Here is a 13,884-nt window from a genome sequence, read left to right as displayed (position 1 = left end):
TGAATATTTATAATAATGCTTCCTATATGTGGTTTAAATGTATATTGTTCTTTTTTTTTTCTTTTTATTGAGTTTATTGGTACATTTTAGGTATACAGTACAGTTACATTCATTACTGGGATCTTGTACCTTTACATGACAGGTCTTGGTTCTCATTTTTTCCCCTTGTCCATGCCCTTCCTTCACCCCCTCCTCCCCTCTCCATTTACAAACACTTTATTTCCATTTTTTCATTTTCTCATATTTTTTTCTTTTCCCTTATTCCCTTTCCCCTACCCTTCTCACTTTCCCTACACCTTTAGCCCTTTTCTTCCTATTTCACATTGTTAATTATCTCATTAGCATCTTGGGTACTATTATAGTTTTTCACACCAGAGAAACTATTTGGTATTTATACGTGTGACTTATTTATTTCACTTAGGAGTATATCCTCAATATGTATCCATTTTCCTATGAATGAATCTAATTTCTCATTGTTCTTAATGAACAAAACATTTTATGATACAGTCATCAGTAAAATGCAGAATCAGGGTATTATATGTACTGATACTAATTTGAATGTTGAACATATTTTTAAATGAACAATAAGTACATTCCAATCAGCCTGGCTGAACTTTGCTATGGGATACAGTTTGTCGTGGGAAAACCACTTCCTTACTCCTGTCCCTGCCAGGTGACTGCCCAGCCAGTTGCAAGGTCTGCATATCCCGTTCATCGTGTGGCCCTGGTGTCCTCACTCTCTGTGGTCACCCAGCCAGTGGCAGCGCAGCCAGGACAGCCGTTTTCTCAGCAGCCTTCAGTAAAGGCAGTGGACCCGGATGTAAGTCACAGCTCAGCATTGTCCCTGGGCAGGGAGTCGAGCTCTACGTTCTGAGAAGGGAGCCAACGTGTCTCACCCTGAGGTGCTGGCAGCCGGAGGACTGTGCCAGCCGTGAGACACTGGATTAATATTTATGGGTATCCTCTTTCACTGTTTCAAACTGTTTCTTCATTTCTTCAGCCTTCCTCGTTTACAGTGAAGTCGGTGCTCTTTTCTCCATATTTGTGAACTCTTTGTGTGAGACAAGGAGCCTCTGTAGATTTAAGATTTGTCACGAGGCACTTAAGGAAATAAAAGATTGGCATATCTTTTCAGAAGTGTGAGTGGCCAGACAATGGTGATGATTCTCTGCTACTCTTGTTTTCTGAAGGGTAATTGTGTATCTGTTGGGATTACTTCACTGACTTTGAATGCTGTACTAAAGGACTCCAGTAATAACCAAGTCAGTGGCCTTAGTGGAAATGCAACAATACCATTTAGCAGCTGTTGGGCCAACTATACAGACCTTACTCCTCTCGGAACAGGTGAGCGACTTGTCAATCTATTTCATTTGTGGCTTTTTATTACATACACATAACATACTTTGATCACATCTATCTGCCTTCCTGTCTATTCCTTCTTCCTCCATACGCTTCCTCTTTCACACAGTCTAAATGGACTACTGTGGAACCTCACATATATATATACTATAGGTGTGTGTGTGTCTGTGTGTGTGTGTGTGTGTGTGTGTGTATATATACACACATACCTGTAGAGTCAATTACAATGTTCTCTAAATGAACAAAACAATTTTTGATACAGTAATCAATACAATGTAGAAATCAGGGTATTATACTCTGCCTCATTTCAGAAAAATATTTAATCTAGCTTATAAAATATCTTTAATGTGCAAGATGAAATAGAAATTAAAATAAAAAATTAAGACAATAAAAATAATCTGAGATTATGCATAAAATTATAATTTATATTTTCTTTTTACCCATCTGTGTATTTTTCTATAATTACCTTTCTAGCAAGAAATATTAGTTTATGTATTTTCAAATTTAAGAAGGAAAAAGATATGATGGGCTCATTAACTTTAATGCCCTAAGCAGGAGTTGAGGTAGAAGTTGGCTGTACTTCGCTAAGAGAATGCAAAGAAGAAAGCATAAACATTATCATGACTCATAGTGTCTATCAGATCCACAAACCAGTAGCTGTGGAGCATTATAATGTGCACTGACAGCAAACATCTTCTAGGAGTTCTCATAAAGGCTCCAATAAGCCTACGCCAAGTGGTACATTCAATGTCGGCACAGTAAATACAACCACGATGGATCTCCACAGTAACGTTCTTAGATTACCCCCATCTGGGTTGATGCCACTACTCCTTTGGTACAAACCATTTTACTAGGGCCCATGTGATATATCCAAACAACAGATTTTACTGGTGGTGAATTGTAGAGTATCTAAAGAATAAAAATGAATACGTTGTGTATATTTGAAACAGGCCTCCATCAGTCTGTCTGTTCAACTTGGGGGCCATTTGAGACCATTCATGGCCTTAACCTCTGAAAAGGTTATATGGTGACACTTCCTACTTCTTATCACTGCTCACTCTTGTCAAACACATATCATCATGTGTACATACACATACACGCACGACAGATGCACACACAGCAGATCTGATTAAAAATCACTATCAAGAGTAAAATAAGAAAACATTTTTCAACAGTCTGTTTTAAAAAATATATGTATTAAGAGCTAAACTCCAAAAGATTGTATCCCTTTATTTTTTTGTTTCTTCGTGCTTTCAGAAGGTCCTATACCAGATATATTGTCTACCCAGTGGGCAACCATAACTTAATGTTTGTTAATAATCAGATGGCTAAAAATTCCACTTTATGCTCTTAGACAAGCCCCTGGGATAGTCTAATACCTGCAAGTTCTTTTAACTGCCACCTAATAATAGGCTTGCATTGTTTTAAGGGAAATGAGGCATCTGATATCTAATGCTGCCTGAAGAGAAGGTTGCCTACCTCCTCCTAAAGGCAGACTTTACAGCAAAGACCTGACCTTCAAGACCAAGGTCCTCAAAATATCACTTCCAAAGAGCAAGGCTCCAAAATAAGCAGGATCAGTGGGGTGCAAAGCTTGTGTCTCTCTTGTGGATACCCTCACCATCAGTCACTGCAAGAAATCCCCTTGCAACAGAGACTACAGTCTGACAGTGCAGCAGCAGCCGCAGCAGCAGAGTTCTCTTCTACCTATGGCATCATAAAGAGCAAAGAAGGGCCACTTGGGCAGAGGAGACTGGGGTTGTGTTCAAACACAGAAAACAGGGATGTGAGAATTGGGTGATGGAGTTGGAGAAGAAGGAAGTGAAGAGATTGCATTTTTAATCAGCCTAGATCAAGGGGGTTCTGCTAGAGGGCATTTGACAGCTGCTTATCTAGCAAGCTATGTAATGTTTAGTGCTTGTTTTAGTACCTATTGTTACTTATAAAACCAGCTTAAAGTCCAATGGCTTAAAACAACTACCACTCCATTTGTTCACAATTGGATGGGTCAGGAATTTGGGCTTGGAAGGCTCATATGAGTTCCTTGAAATCTGGGGCTTCAGCTGAGATGTCTGCTGGCTAGCCCTGATTGAAATAGCTTTCCTCGGGCCGTGGTGCTGAGGTCCTGATTCTGGAGCTCGGCTGCATTCTTCATTTGTCTTCCATGTGATTTTTCCATGAAGCTAATTTGTGCTTCCTCACAATATTGCAAGAGGGAACAATAAGATCAGTCAAAATCCTCAAGCAAAAAGTGATAAAAAAATATATAAAGTGCAGTGGCCACAAAAATGTATAAGTTCTTTTTTCCAGAGTGAAATAAGGAAAAAATTAAAATATAGCATTTCCATGAATTGCCAGTGGCTGAAAATGCATTGATTTTGGAATTTGGAGTAATAGAATACATTGCCATTGTTGGTGAAAGCACAAATGTGGTCAAGATCTAATTATATTCTGTCCCTGAGAAAAAATGGAAGAATAGAAACAGAATGATTTTTCGTGGGGAGGGTACCGGGAATTGAACTCGGATCCTTGCACTTGCGAGGCAGGCAGTGGAACCCCTGAGCTAAACCCCCAGCCCCTCAGAATGATATTTTAGAAAGACAAATAATAGAGAACAGAAAAGAGTAGGAACTTGCAAGGTTGTACAAGTATCCCAAGCCCTGTTCTGTGTGATAACTACAGGTATGACAGCGGTAGTGCCAGAAGAAATTGTGTCATGGAGAAATACATCAGTTACCCCATACTCAAAACTATGGGGGAGATTTAGAATGTGGGTTAAAAATTATTTGGATGAGCTCATTATTATTAATCCTGTAGACATAGCTTAACAGAGTTTCTCCAAGATGTCTACCCGGGGTAGGAAGGTAGAAAGATTCTCAATCGTTTAAATCTCTTGGACTTAGAACAAATGTGGAAGATGGTTAAAAGTTGTTCAATTTGAGTGAGGGCATAGGGGTGTTGGTTGTACTATTCTTTAAACTTTTGTTTAGTTTGAGACTTTTATAAAATGGAGAGTTTAGTATTCATCCTCACTCCCCTAAGCTGGGCTGAGGTCTCCTCATACCAAATCAGGTAGGCAGGGATGGAACTCGGGTCCTGCATTCTCACCTTCCTTCTCTGTGGTCCTGTCGTTTAAACATCCTGCTTCCCATCTCTAGGAAAGAACCCTAAACAGAAGGTATTACTGCTGCAGAAAGGAAATCTACCCCAGTTCCCTTGCACACGGTTAGTGGGAAGATTGAAATTTTTGGAGATCTTCTCTCCACCACTGTTTGTACTTGGACCAATCTATTTGACTCCATTTCCAAAAATACTTCTTTGATAAACAATAGGTTTAAGTCAATGAGAGCCAACTTGGAACTACTGGAAAGTAACCAAGAAGGGCAACCATTGTGAAGCTTCCCTTTCCCCCCTCCCCAGGAAAAAACTACAAGCTTGAATTTCTCCTGGATACTGTTGCTCTGGCAGAGTCTAGACCTTTCAGCCTGCTAGCACAGTCTGTCTCTGGGGGTGGCGGCAGCACTAGCAGTAGCAGCAGTGGCAGCAGCAGCGGCAGCCACAGCAAAGCTTCGACTGTGGGTTCATCTGCCCAGATATGGGTTGTTCTCATTAGCTGTTTGATGGGAAGAATGTTGCTTCTGGAAATACTTATGGCTGCAGCTTTTACTCCGAATATAGGCGTGGGTAAGTACCATTCATTTTGTACATAATATGTGTCTGCATGTGTTCAGGTACTGGTTAACGTCTCCTAAGAAATGAGTCTGTGTGCAGCAATTGTGCCTAGCACTGCAGCCTCAAGAGCAGAGACAAGACAATGCTACTGGAAATGTTATCCATAGCATGTGTTGCTCTATATGAGGTGTGATCAGAATATGTGGTTAATGTTTGATTTTTAAAAATTTATTACAGTAAAAGACACATTGCTATTAAGTGCCCTCCAGATGCATCCCCTCGTAGTATATACTTAGCCCACCATCCTTGTCACTTTCCGGCGCAGTTCTAGAAGTGCTCTTTCGTGCGTCTCTCGTCTTCCATACATCTCAGTTGATCCGTGCCATCTCTGCAGGGCCCTCAGGTTGGCATGTTTCACACTTCTGCCTTTCCTTCTCTGCATCCTGTCCCCTCATGCTCTGTGCCGTCTTCAGCCAGCCATAACGCCTTTCTATCTGTTCCTCACTTAAGTCTCACTGCTCCATTTACAATACTTTTACTTCTCACCCACCCTATGACAATGGCCTTCTGAATTCCTTGCTTACAAACTCCCTTGTCGTGGTCTTTCCTCCGTGTTGTGGTTTGATGTATCTTCCTAAAGCTCAAGATTGTGTAGCCATAGTGCTAACTCACAATCTCACCTCCTCAAGGCTTCCTCACTATGTGTAAACAACATGGAGGGCTTTGACACTAGTTTTGAGGACTGCTTTCCTATTCCGTTCATTCCCAGAAAGAGCCTCCTCATCCTCATAGCCCTCTGTCAGGGGTGGGTCCTTCTATTCATCCCATCCACCTCTTGCAGCAGTACCCTTCTGGGGTCAGCTCACACCCCACTGCTTTATCAGACTTCCTTTCTTCTTCCCCACATTACAGTGCACTGAAATGTTGGGTTGTTTTATTCCTTTGCAGTCCACCTTAACCATGCTTTACATTTAAGAGAATTGTGAAGCTCCACTCAATCAAATGGCAAAGCTTGAGTGTGAAGAATACACACACGAAGCTTAATATAATCGTAACTCGCTCTCCACATTTTCACAAAAGAAGCATAACTGATTCTAAACTAAAATGGGCACACTTTGAAATATAACTTTTAAATATTACTTTTGCTCTACAGTATTGAAAGACTTAGAAAGTTAAAATGAATAGAACATATTTTTAATCACACTATTATTTTCCTTTTTCAGGAAGCAACTAAAGGACTGTTCTGAGTGAAGAATAGGCTGAGAACAAAAATACAAGAATTACTTTATGACTATTTTGTTGTACAACAATAAAAATTCTATATATCATTTTCAAAAATATTCAAAAATATTTTATAATATTTAATGTGTACTCTTAGCTTTAATCACAGAAGCCAGGTTTCTTCAAAATATAAATTTCTTATGAGTCTTTATATTTGTGTGTGCTCATTTTACCTCAGAAAGCCTCCTAAAATCTCTGATTTGGAAATAGATATGCCACCTCCAAGTCATTTTACCAAGAAATCATAGAATTCCTTAGAGCTAGAATTTGACTTGAACTATTTAAATCAGATTGGAGGTATTTTAAGGGGATTTTTTTTTTGTTTGTACCAGGGATTGAACTCAGGACCTTGTGCTTGTGAGGCAGGTGCAGTGCCACTGAGCTAAATCCCCGGCTTGAGTTTTTAAAATATATCAGGATGGAAATGGGCAATTTTTAAAAATCCATTGATGAGTCTCTGACTTCCAACAATCTAACTCATTCTGATTTCTGAGAATTTGGGAGAGATGAGATTGTTCTGACCTTTCTCAGCCCAAGTTACTGTCTTCCAGATCTGCAGTGACGTTTTGGAATTTTAGACTGTCCTGCATTTCTGGGAGTGCTAGACTCGGGCTAATATTCTAAGAAGAGTTTCCTGGGTGTGCCCTGCACAGGATCTTGGAAGAAGTGCGAGCTTGTTTCCTGCTCCTTTCGGCTCAAAAGAGCCACTCCTGGGGCTAGAGCTGTAACTCAGAGGCAGAGTGCTTGCCCAGCACGTGCAAAGCCCTGGTCTCTATGTCCAGCACCTCACAGCAAGTACTACAGCCAGGAGTAGGAGCCCCTTCAAACCCATGCAACAACAGAACAGAGCAACTTTATTTTCAGGAATGGAAATAGGGAATGCAGAAAGAAACCCCACAGGTTAATGTAGCTAAGATAGCAGTAAGCTCTTACACTATAGAAAAGTAAAACTTTTACTTAGAAAATTCTATAAGTAATCTTTAATTTGGGAGAAATCCCAATAAGGCATTTCAGCCATGTCTGGAGCAGGGAGAGATGGTATTCAGAAGTTACTTGCTAGCAAGTCACCTACAGCAAGCATTTGGGACAGCTGAGAAAAACTGAACAAAGCCCATATCTTTGTCTCCTGTGTTATCACCTTCTAGTAGATTCACCTCTGGTCACTGTTGGCCTTGCTTAGTAGAAAAATTATATTTACCAGGTAGTGAAATGCACATATCTTGGAATATATGTTTGGCATTTTACTCAGTCGAATAGTTATTTAGCATCAAATATCAGGCATTGTAGTGAATGAGAAGACCGCAGGAATAAGAAGCTATGTGCACCCTCCACGAGTGTATAGGGTGGACGGAGACAGCATTTCAACACCGTGTGGCCTATGAGAGAGATAGATGCATGTAGCTGGAGTGGGGTAAAGAGGGACACTTCCCTTTGGGAGAAAGGACCTCCTAGGAGGGTGGAGAAGGATGACAGCCAGTTTCAAGAGGTTGATTCTTGGCATGGGATCAAGGAGGAAATTCAAGCAGAAGGTATGGTGGCAAGAGAGAAGGTGAGAGACCACCACATGGCATGGCTCCACCTCAAGGGTGGGAACGATCCCTCGTGCAGCAGTTCGGACTGTCTCCTCACAAGGGAGCGCTAATGGAAGCTCACTCACCGTTTATTACACAGATGAAGCATGGAGTGGAAAAACAACAAGCACTTGCATGTTACAGGAGCTTCAAGCAAGACTCAAGGGAAGACATGAGACGAGGCTAGAGGTGGGTGGCAGCCTCTCTTCACATGTCTGAGGGGCTTGGGTTTGTCCTGTGGCTCACAAGGATACAGTTTTAACCAGAAGTTAAAGTAGAAAATTTGGCTAAGGCATACTACAAATGGAGTACCAAATGAAGACGTAACACTTTTCAAAGTAGGTAGTCTGAAAGAGTGGAAAGTTAAAGGAGGAGTTTGAAGAGTGGTTCTTTGGAAATGACTGTGCCAGGAGACCCCTTTTTCTAAGGGGAAGGAGTTGAGGATACCAGTTCTCAATGCCAAGTCAAGAGAAGGGAATTTCACTGGGCCCATGGACAGCTTCATAGGTGTTTCCCATGGTACACAAAGCACACAACAGACTGCTATTTAAGTCAGAGGAATCTAGCCAGAGAGCAGACTGCTGAAGCAACTTGTGGCAGCTAACTGTAGGGCTGCAATTTAGGATGCGTGATAACAGCATAGTACCCATCTGCACAGCATGTCCCATGAACCTGAATTCTAGTTTACCCAGCTGGGCTACTTAGAAAGGATGCAGACTGCAGGAAAAGGAAACTGAGAGGAGGGTCTGCAGTGCCCAGGAATTAGAGAAAAAGTTGAAGCAAACAGGTGTAACAGAAATATTCAGTTTTCATGGAACTGCAGGTAAAGTCTTCCTGATAATGAGAGCTTCAGAGAACATGGAAACCCCTTCATAAGGGACATTTTCTTTGTCCAGGTAGCACTGGTACTCAACTCCACCAGGTTACTCAGTACTTTCACACTCTCCTCAGTGCCTAACCTTTCAGTGTGACAAACCTGCATTCCTAAATGAGAGACACCCAGGTTTCCCCATTCTGTGCCAAGACTTAAACATTAAGGTTTCTAGTGCAAATCCAATTTACTTTCCATTGGATGATACTTTCCATCTCTTAGAAAACTAAATTCTAATAATTGCAGTTTTAGCATTATGGAAAAAAATTCTGCATGTGGGTTCTTGAAAAGATGCAAAAATAATTTTCACATCAAAACGTTTCGAAAGCCACAGAACTGGCAACATCTGGGTTTGAGGGTTAGTGTTAGTGTTAATTTTAGGGTTAGGGTTAGCAATGATTTAGGAATGTAAGTACCTGTATTAGGGCTTGTGGTAGCACTAGGGTTAGGGTTAGAGTTTGGGACAGTGATAGTGTGGGAATTTCTGTACCTGGGTATTGGAGTGTGGGTTTCATAGTTAGTATTAGCATTAATTTTGGCCTCAGGGTTACAAATTGTGTAGGATTTGAAGTACCACTTTGTTGGACCTAGGGTATCATGTTGATGGTTAGTGTTAGGGTTAGGTTTGGTGACAGGGATACAGGTAGAATTCAAGTAGCTAAGAATTTGCATGTTAGTATAAAGGTTAGGGCAAGGGTATTTATGCAGGTGAGTTATACTGTGTCCTTCCAAGTACCTTAGCAGTGGAGTGTAAATAAAATTCATTGTGTTTGGGTTGAGGTGGGTTTTAGATACAGGTTTAGGTTTAGGAACGGAGTTGAAACTTCATGACCTGTGTGGCATAGTACGGGTTGGATGCTTAGTGCTAGTATTAATTTTAGGGTTAAGGTTAAGAAAAATTTAGGTATGTATGTACCTGGGTCAGGGCTCGTGGTAGGTCTAGGGTTAGAGTTACAGTTTGGGTAAGAGATCATCTGGTAATTTCTGTACCTGGGTATTGGCGTGAGAGTTTCACAGTAAGTATCAGCGTTAGATTTGTTCTTGGTGTTAAAAATATTGGTGGATTAGAAGTACCGCTGTGTTGAACCTTGGGACCCATGTTGACGGTTAGGGTTAAGGTTAGGGTTAGGGTTATGTTTGGTGAGCAGGATATGGATGGATTTCAAGTACATGATAATTTTCATGTGAGAATGAAGGTTAGGCCAAGGATTGTTATTAGGGTGAGGTATACTGTAGGCTTTGGAATACCTGAGCCTTGCAATGTATATATAATGTGTGGTGTTTTTGTTTCCTTAGTTTTAGATTTAAATTTATGGTTTCAACGGAGTCAAAATTTCAGGAGAGGTGCAGTGTAGTATGGGTTTGATGGTTTGTTATAGTGTTAATTTTAGGGCTGGGGTTAGCAATGGTTTAAGAATGTTTACATACCTGGTTTTGGGCTCATGCTAGTGTTAGGGTTATGGCAAGGGTTTGAGTCAAGGATTCTCTGAACATGTCAGTACCTGGGTATTGGAGTGTGTGTTTCATAGTATTAGCATTAGATTTGGCCTTAAGGTTAGGAATAGTGTAGGTTTTGAAATCTCACTATGTTGGAACTTGGGAATCATGTTGATGGTTAGGGTTAGGGTTAGCTTTGGTGACAGGGATATTGAAGGAACTCAAGTTTCTGAGAATTTACACTTGAGAATGAAGGTTAGGGCAAGGAGTTTTATGAGGGTAATGTATATTGTAGGCCTCAAAGTACCCAAGCATTGCACTGAAGTATTTGGGTTGACGGTAGGGTTAGATTTAGGTTTATGCTTCCAACGGAGTTGAAATTTCATGACCTGTATAGTGTGCTATGGTTTTGACAGTTAGTGTTAGTGTTAATGTTAGGGTTAGGGTTAGTAATGATTTAGGAACATAAGTACCTAGTTTAGGACTCATGCTAGGGTTATAGTTAGGGTTAGGATTTGAATCAATGATTCTCTGGGAAATTCAGTACCTGGGTACTGGATCGTGGGTTTTATAGTTAGTATCAGCATAAAATTCAGCCTAAGGGTTAGGAATAGTGTAGGAGTTCAAGTACTGAAGTGTTAGAACTTGGGAATCAGATTGACGGTTAGCGTTAGGTTTGGTGACAGGGATATAAATGGAATTCAAGTACCTGATAATGTGCATGTGAGAATGAAGGTTAGGAGAAGTATTTTTATGAGTGTGAGGTATACTCTGGACTTCCAGGTACCTTAGCATTGCAATGTAGATATAATTCGTAATATTTGTCGTAGAGGGAGGTGTTAGAGTTGTTTAGGGTTAGGAATGTGGTATAAATTTCATGACCTGCATTGTGTAGTATGGGTTTGATGGGTAGAGTTAGTGTTAATTTTAGGGTTAGGGTTAGGAATGATTAGGAATGTAAGTACCTCAGTCAGGGCTCATTGTAACTCTAGGTTTAGGGTTACAGTTTGGGTTAGTGATAGTCTGGGCTTTTCTGTACCTGGTGTAGGAGTGTGTGTTTCATAGTTAGTATCAGCGTTAGAGCTGGCCTTTGGGTTAGGGATAGTGTAAGATTTGAAATACTGATGTGTATGCCCGTGGGAATCATTTTGATGGTTAGGGTTAGGACTAGGTCTGGTGACAGGGATATTGAAGAAATTCAAATACCTTATAATTTACACGTGAGAATGAAGGTTAGGGCAAGGATTTTTATGAGGGTGAGGTATACTGTGGGCTTCCAAGTACCTTAGCATAGCAGTGCATATATAATTTGTAGTGTTTGTTTTGAGAATGGGTTTAGAGTTAGGTTTCGGGTTAGGTTTAGGGTTAGGAATGGGGTCGAAATTTCAGAACCTGTTAGCATAGTATGGGTTTAGTGGTTGGTGTTAGTGTTAATTTTAGGGTTACGGTTTATCGGTGATTTAAGAATGTAAGTGCCTGTGTTAGGCATTGTAGCAGCACTAGGGTTAGGGTTTTGGTTTGGGTCAGTGATGGTCTGGGAATTTCTGTACATGGGTATTGGAGTGTGGGTTGCATAGTTTGTATCAGAGTTTGGTTTGGCCTTAGTGATACGAATAGTGTAGGATTTGAAGTCCACTGTGTTGGACCTTGGCAATCACGTAGATGGTTAGGGTTATTGTTAGGTTTGGTTACAGAGATACGGATCAATTCAAGTATCTGAGAATTTGCATTTGACAACGATTGCTAGGATTAGGATGTTTATGAGGGTGAGGTATACTATGGGCTTCCAAGTACCTGAGCTCGGCGGTGTATATACAATGTGTATTGTTTGGGTTATTATGCTTAGATTGAGTTTTACGATTCCATGGAGTTGACATTTCATGACTTGTGCAGCGTACTATGGATTCACTATTTACTTTAGTGTTAATTTTAGTATTAGGGTTAGCAATGATTTAGAAATGCAAGTACCTGGATTAGGGCTTGTGCTATGGTTAGGGTAAGGGTTAGAGTTTGAGTCAATGATAGTCTGGGAATTTCAGTACCTTGGTATTGGAGTGTGGATTTAATATTTTGTATCACATTAGATTTGGCCTTATGGTTAGTTGTAGTGTACCATTTCTAGTAACGCTGTTTTGGAACTTTGGAATCATGTTGATGGTTAGGGTTAGGGTTAGTTTTGGTGACAGGGATATGGATGGAATTCAAGTACTTGATTTCCAGGTGAGAATGATGGTTAGAGCAAGTATTTCTATGAGGGTGAGGTATACTGTGGGCTTTCCAGTACCTGAGCATTGCAGTGTATGTATAATGTGTAGTGTTTGGCTTCACGGTAGGTTTAGATTTAGATTTACAGTTCCAATGGAGTCCAAATTTCATGACCTGTGTACTCTAGTATGGGTTTCATCGTTAGTGTTAATTTTAGGGTTATGGTTTTGCATGATTTAGAAATGTAAGTACCTGTGTCACGAATCATGTTAGCACTATGCATAGTGTTTTGGTTTTGGTCAGTGCTAGTCTGGGAATTGCAGTACCTGGGTATTGCAGTTTTGGTTTCATAGTTAGTACCAGCGTTAGATTTGGCTTTAGAGTTAGGAATAGTAAAGGATTTCAAGTAACCCTGTGTTGTAACTTGGGTAGAATGTTGATAGGGTTAGTGTTAGGTGTGGTGAAAGGGATACAGATGGAATTCTGGTACCTGATAATTTACGTGTGAGAAAGAAGATTAGGGCAAGTATTTTTATGAGGGTGAGGTAGCAGTGATTTTTGGAATGTAAATACCTGACTTAGGTCTAATGCTAGGGTTAGGTTTTGAGCCAATGATAGTCTGGGAATTTCAGTACCTGGGTATTGGAGTGTTGGCTTCATAATATCTGCATTAGATTTTGCCTTAGGGTTAGTAATAGTGTAGGATTTCAATTATCACTTTGTTGGAACTTGGGAAATGTGATGATGGTTAGGGTTAGGGTGAGGTTTGGTGCCAGGGATATGGATGGAATTTATGTACCTGATAATTTACATGAGAGAAAGAAGGGTAGGGCAAGGATTTTTATGAGGGTGAGGTATATTGTGGGCTTCCAACTACCTTAGCATTGCACTGCAGATATAATTCGCAGTGTTTTGATTGAGGATGTGGTTAGATTTGGGTTTAGGGATAGGAATTGGGTCAAAATTTCATGACCTGTGTAGTGTAGCATGGGTTCGATTGTTAGTGTTAGAGTTAATTTTAGGGTTAGGGTTAGGAATGAGTTAGGAATGTAAGTACCTTGAATAGGGCTCATGCTAGGGTTAAGTTAGGGTTAGGATTTGAGTAATGTTAGTCTGGGAATATTAGTACCTCAGTTTTGAAGTGTGGGTTCCATAGATTTTATCAGCATTGGATTTGGCCTTAGGGTTTATAACAGTATAGGATTTCAAGTACTGGTGTGTTGGAAATTGGGAATCATGTTGATGCTTAGGTTTAGGGTTAGCTTTTGTGACAGTGATATAGAGGAATTCAAGTACCTGATAATGTGCATGTGAGAATGAAGTTTAGTCCAACTATTTTTATGAGCATGAGGTATACCCTGGACTTCCAAGTACTTTAGCATTGCAATGCAGATATAATTTGCAGTGTTTGGGTTCAGGGAGATGTTAGAGTTATTTTTAGGGTTAGGAATGGGGTGGAAATTTCACAACCAGTGTTGTGTAGTGTGG

General features: G+C 40.4%; 1 protein-coding gene across 1 annotated transcript in view; it reads left to right on the top strand.

Moving 5' to 3' along the window:
- The window catches only part of Pkhd1l1 (PKHD1 like 1), a 147,120-nt gene extending 140,788 nt beyond the window's left edge, over positions 1-6,332 (top strand). Inside the window, exons 75-78 of the mRNA XM_010619537.3 lie at positions 674-820; positions 1,191-1,344; positions 4,780-5,043; positions 6,255-6,332. Of these exons, the coding sequence (XP_010617839.1) occupies positions 674-820; positions 1,191-1,344; positions 4,780-5,043; positions 6,255-6,265 (576 nt within the window). The 3' untranslated portion in view covers positions 6,266-6,332. The remainder of the gene's footprint in view (positions 1-673; positions 821-1,190; positions 1,345-4,779; positions 5,044-6,254) is intronic.
- Positions 6,333-13,884: the final 7,552 nt, after the last annotated feature.

The sequence above is a fragment of the Fukomys damarensis genome, unplaced genomic scaffold (assembly GCF_012274545.1).
Source record: "Fukomys damarensis isolate Sample0158 unplaced genomic scaffold, DMR_v1.0_HiC HiC_scaffold_5, whole genome shotgun sequence".
Taxonomy (NCBI): domain Eukaryota; kingdom Metazoa; phylum Chordata; class Mammalia; order Rodentia; family Bathyergidae; genus Fukomys; species Fukomys damarensis.
This window is presented reverse-complemented; position numbering and strand designations above follow the sequence as displayed.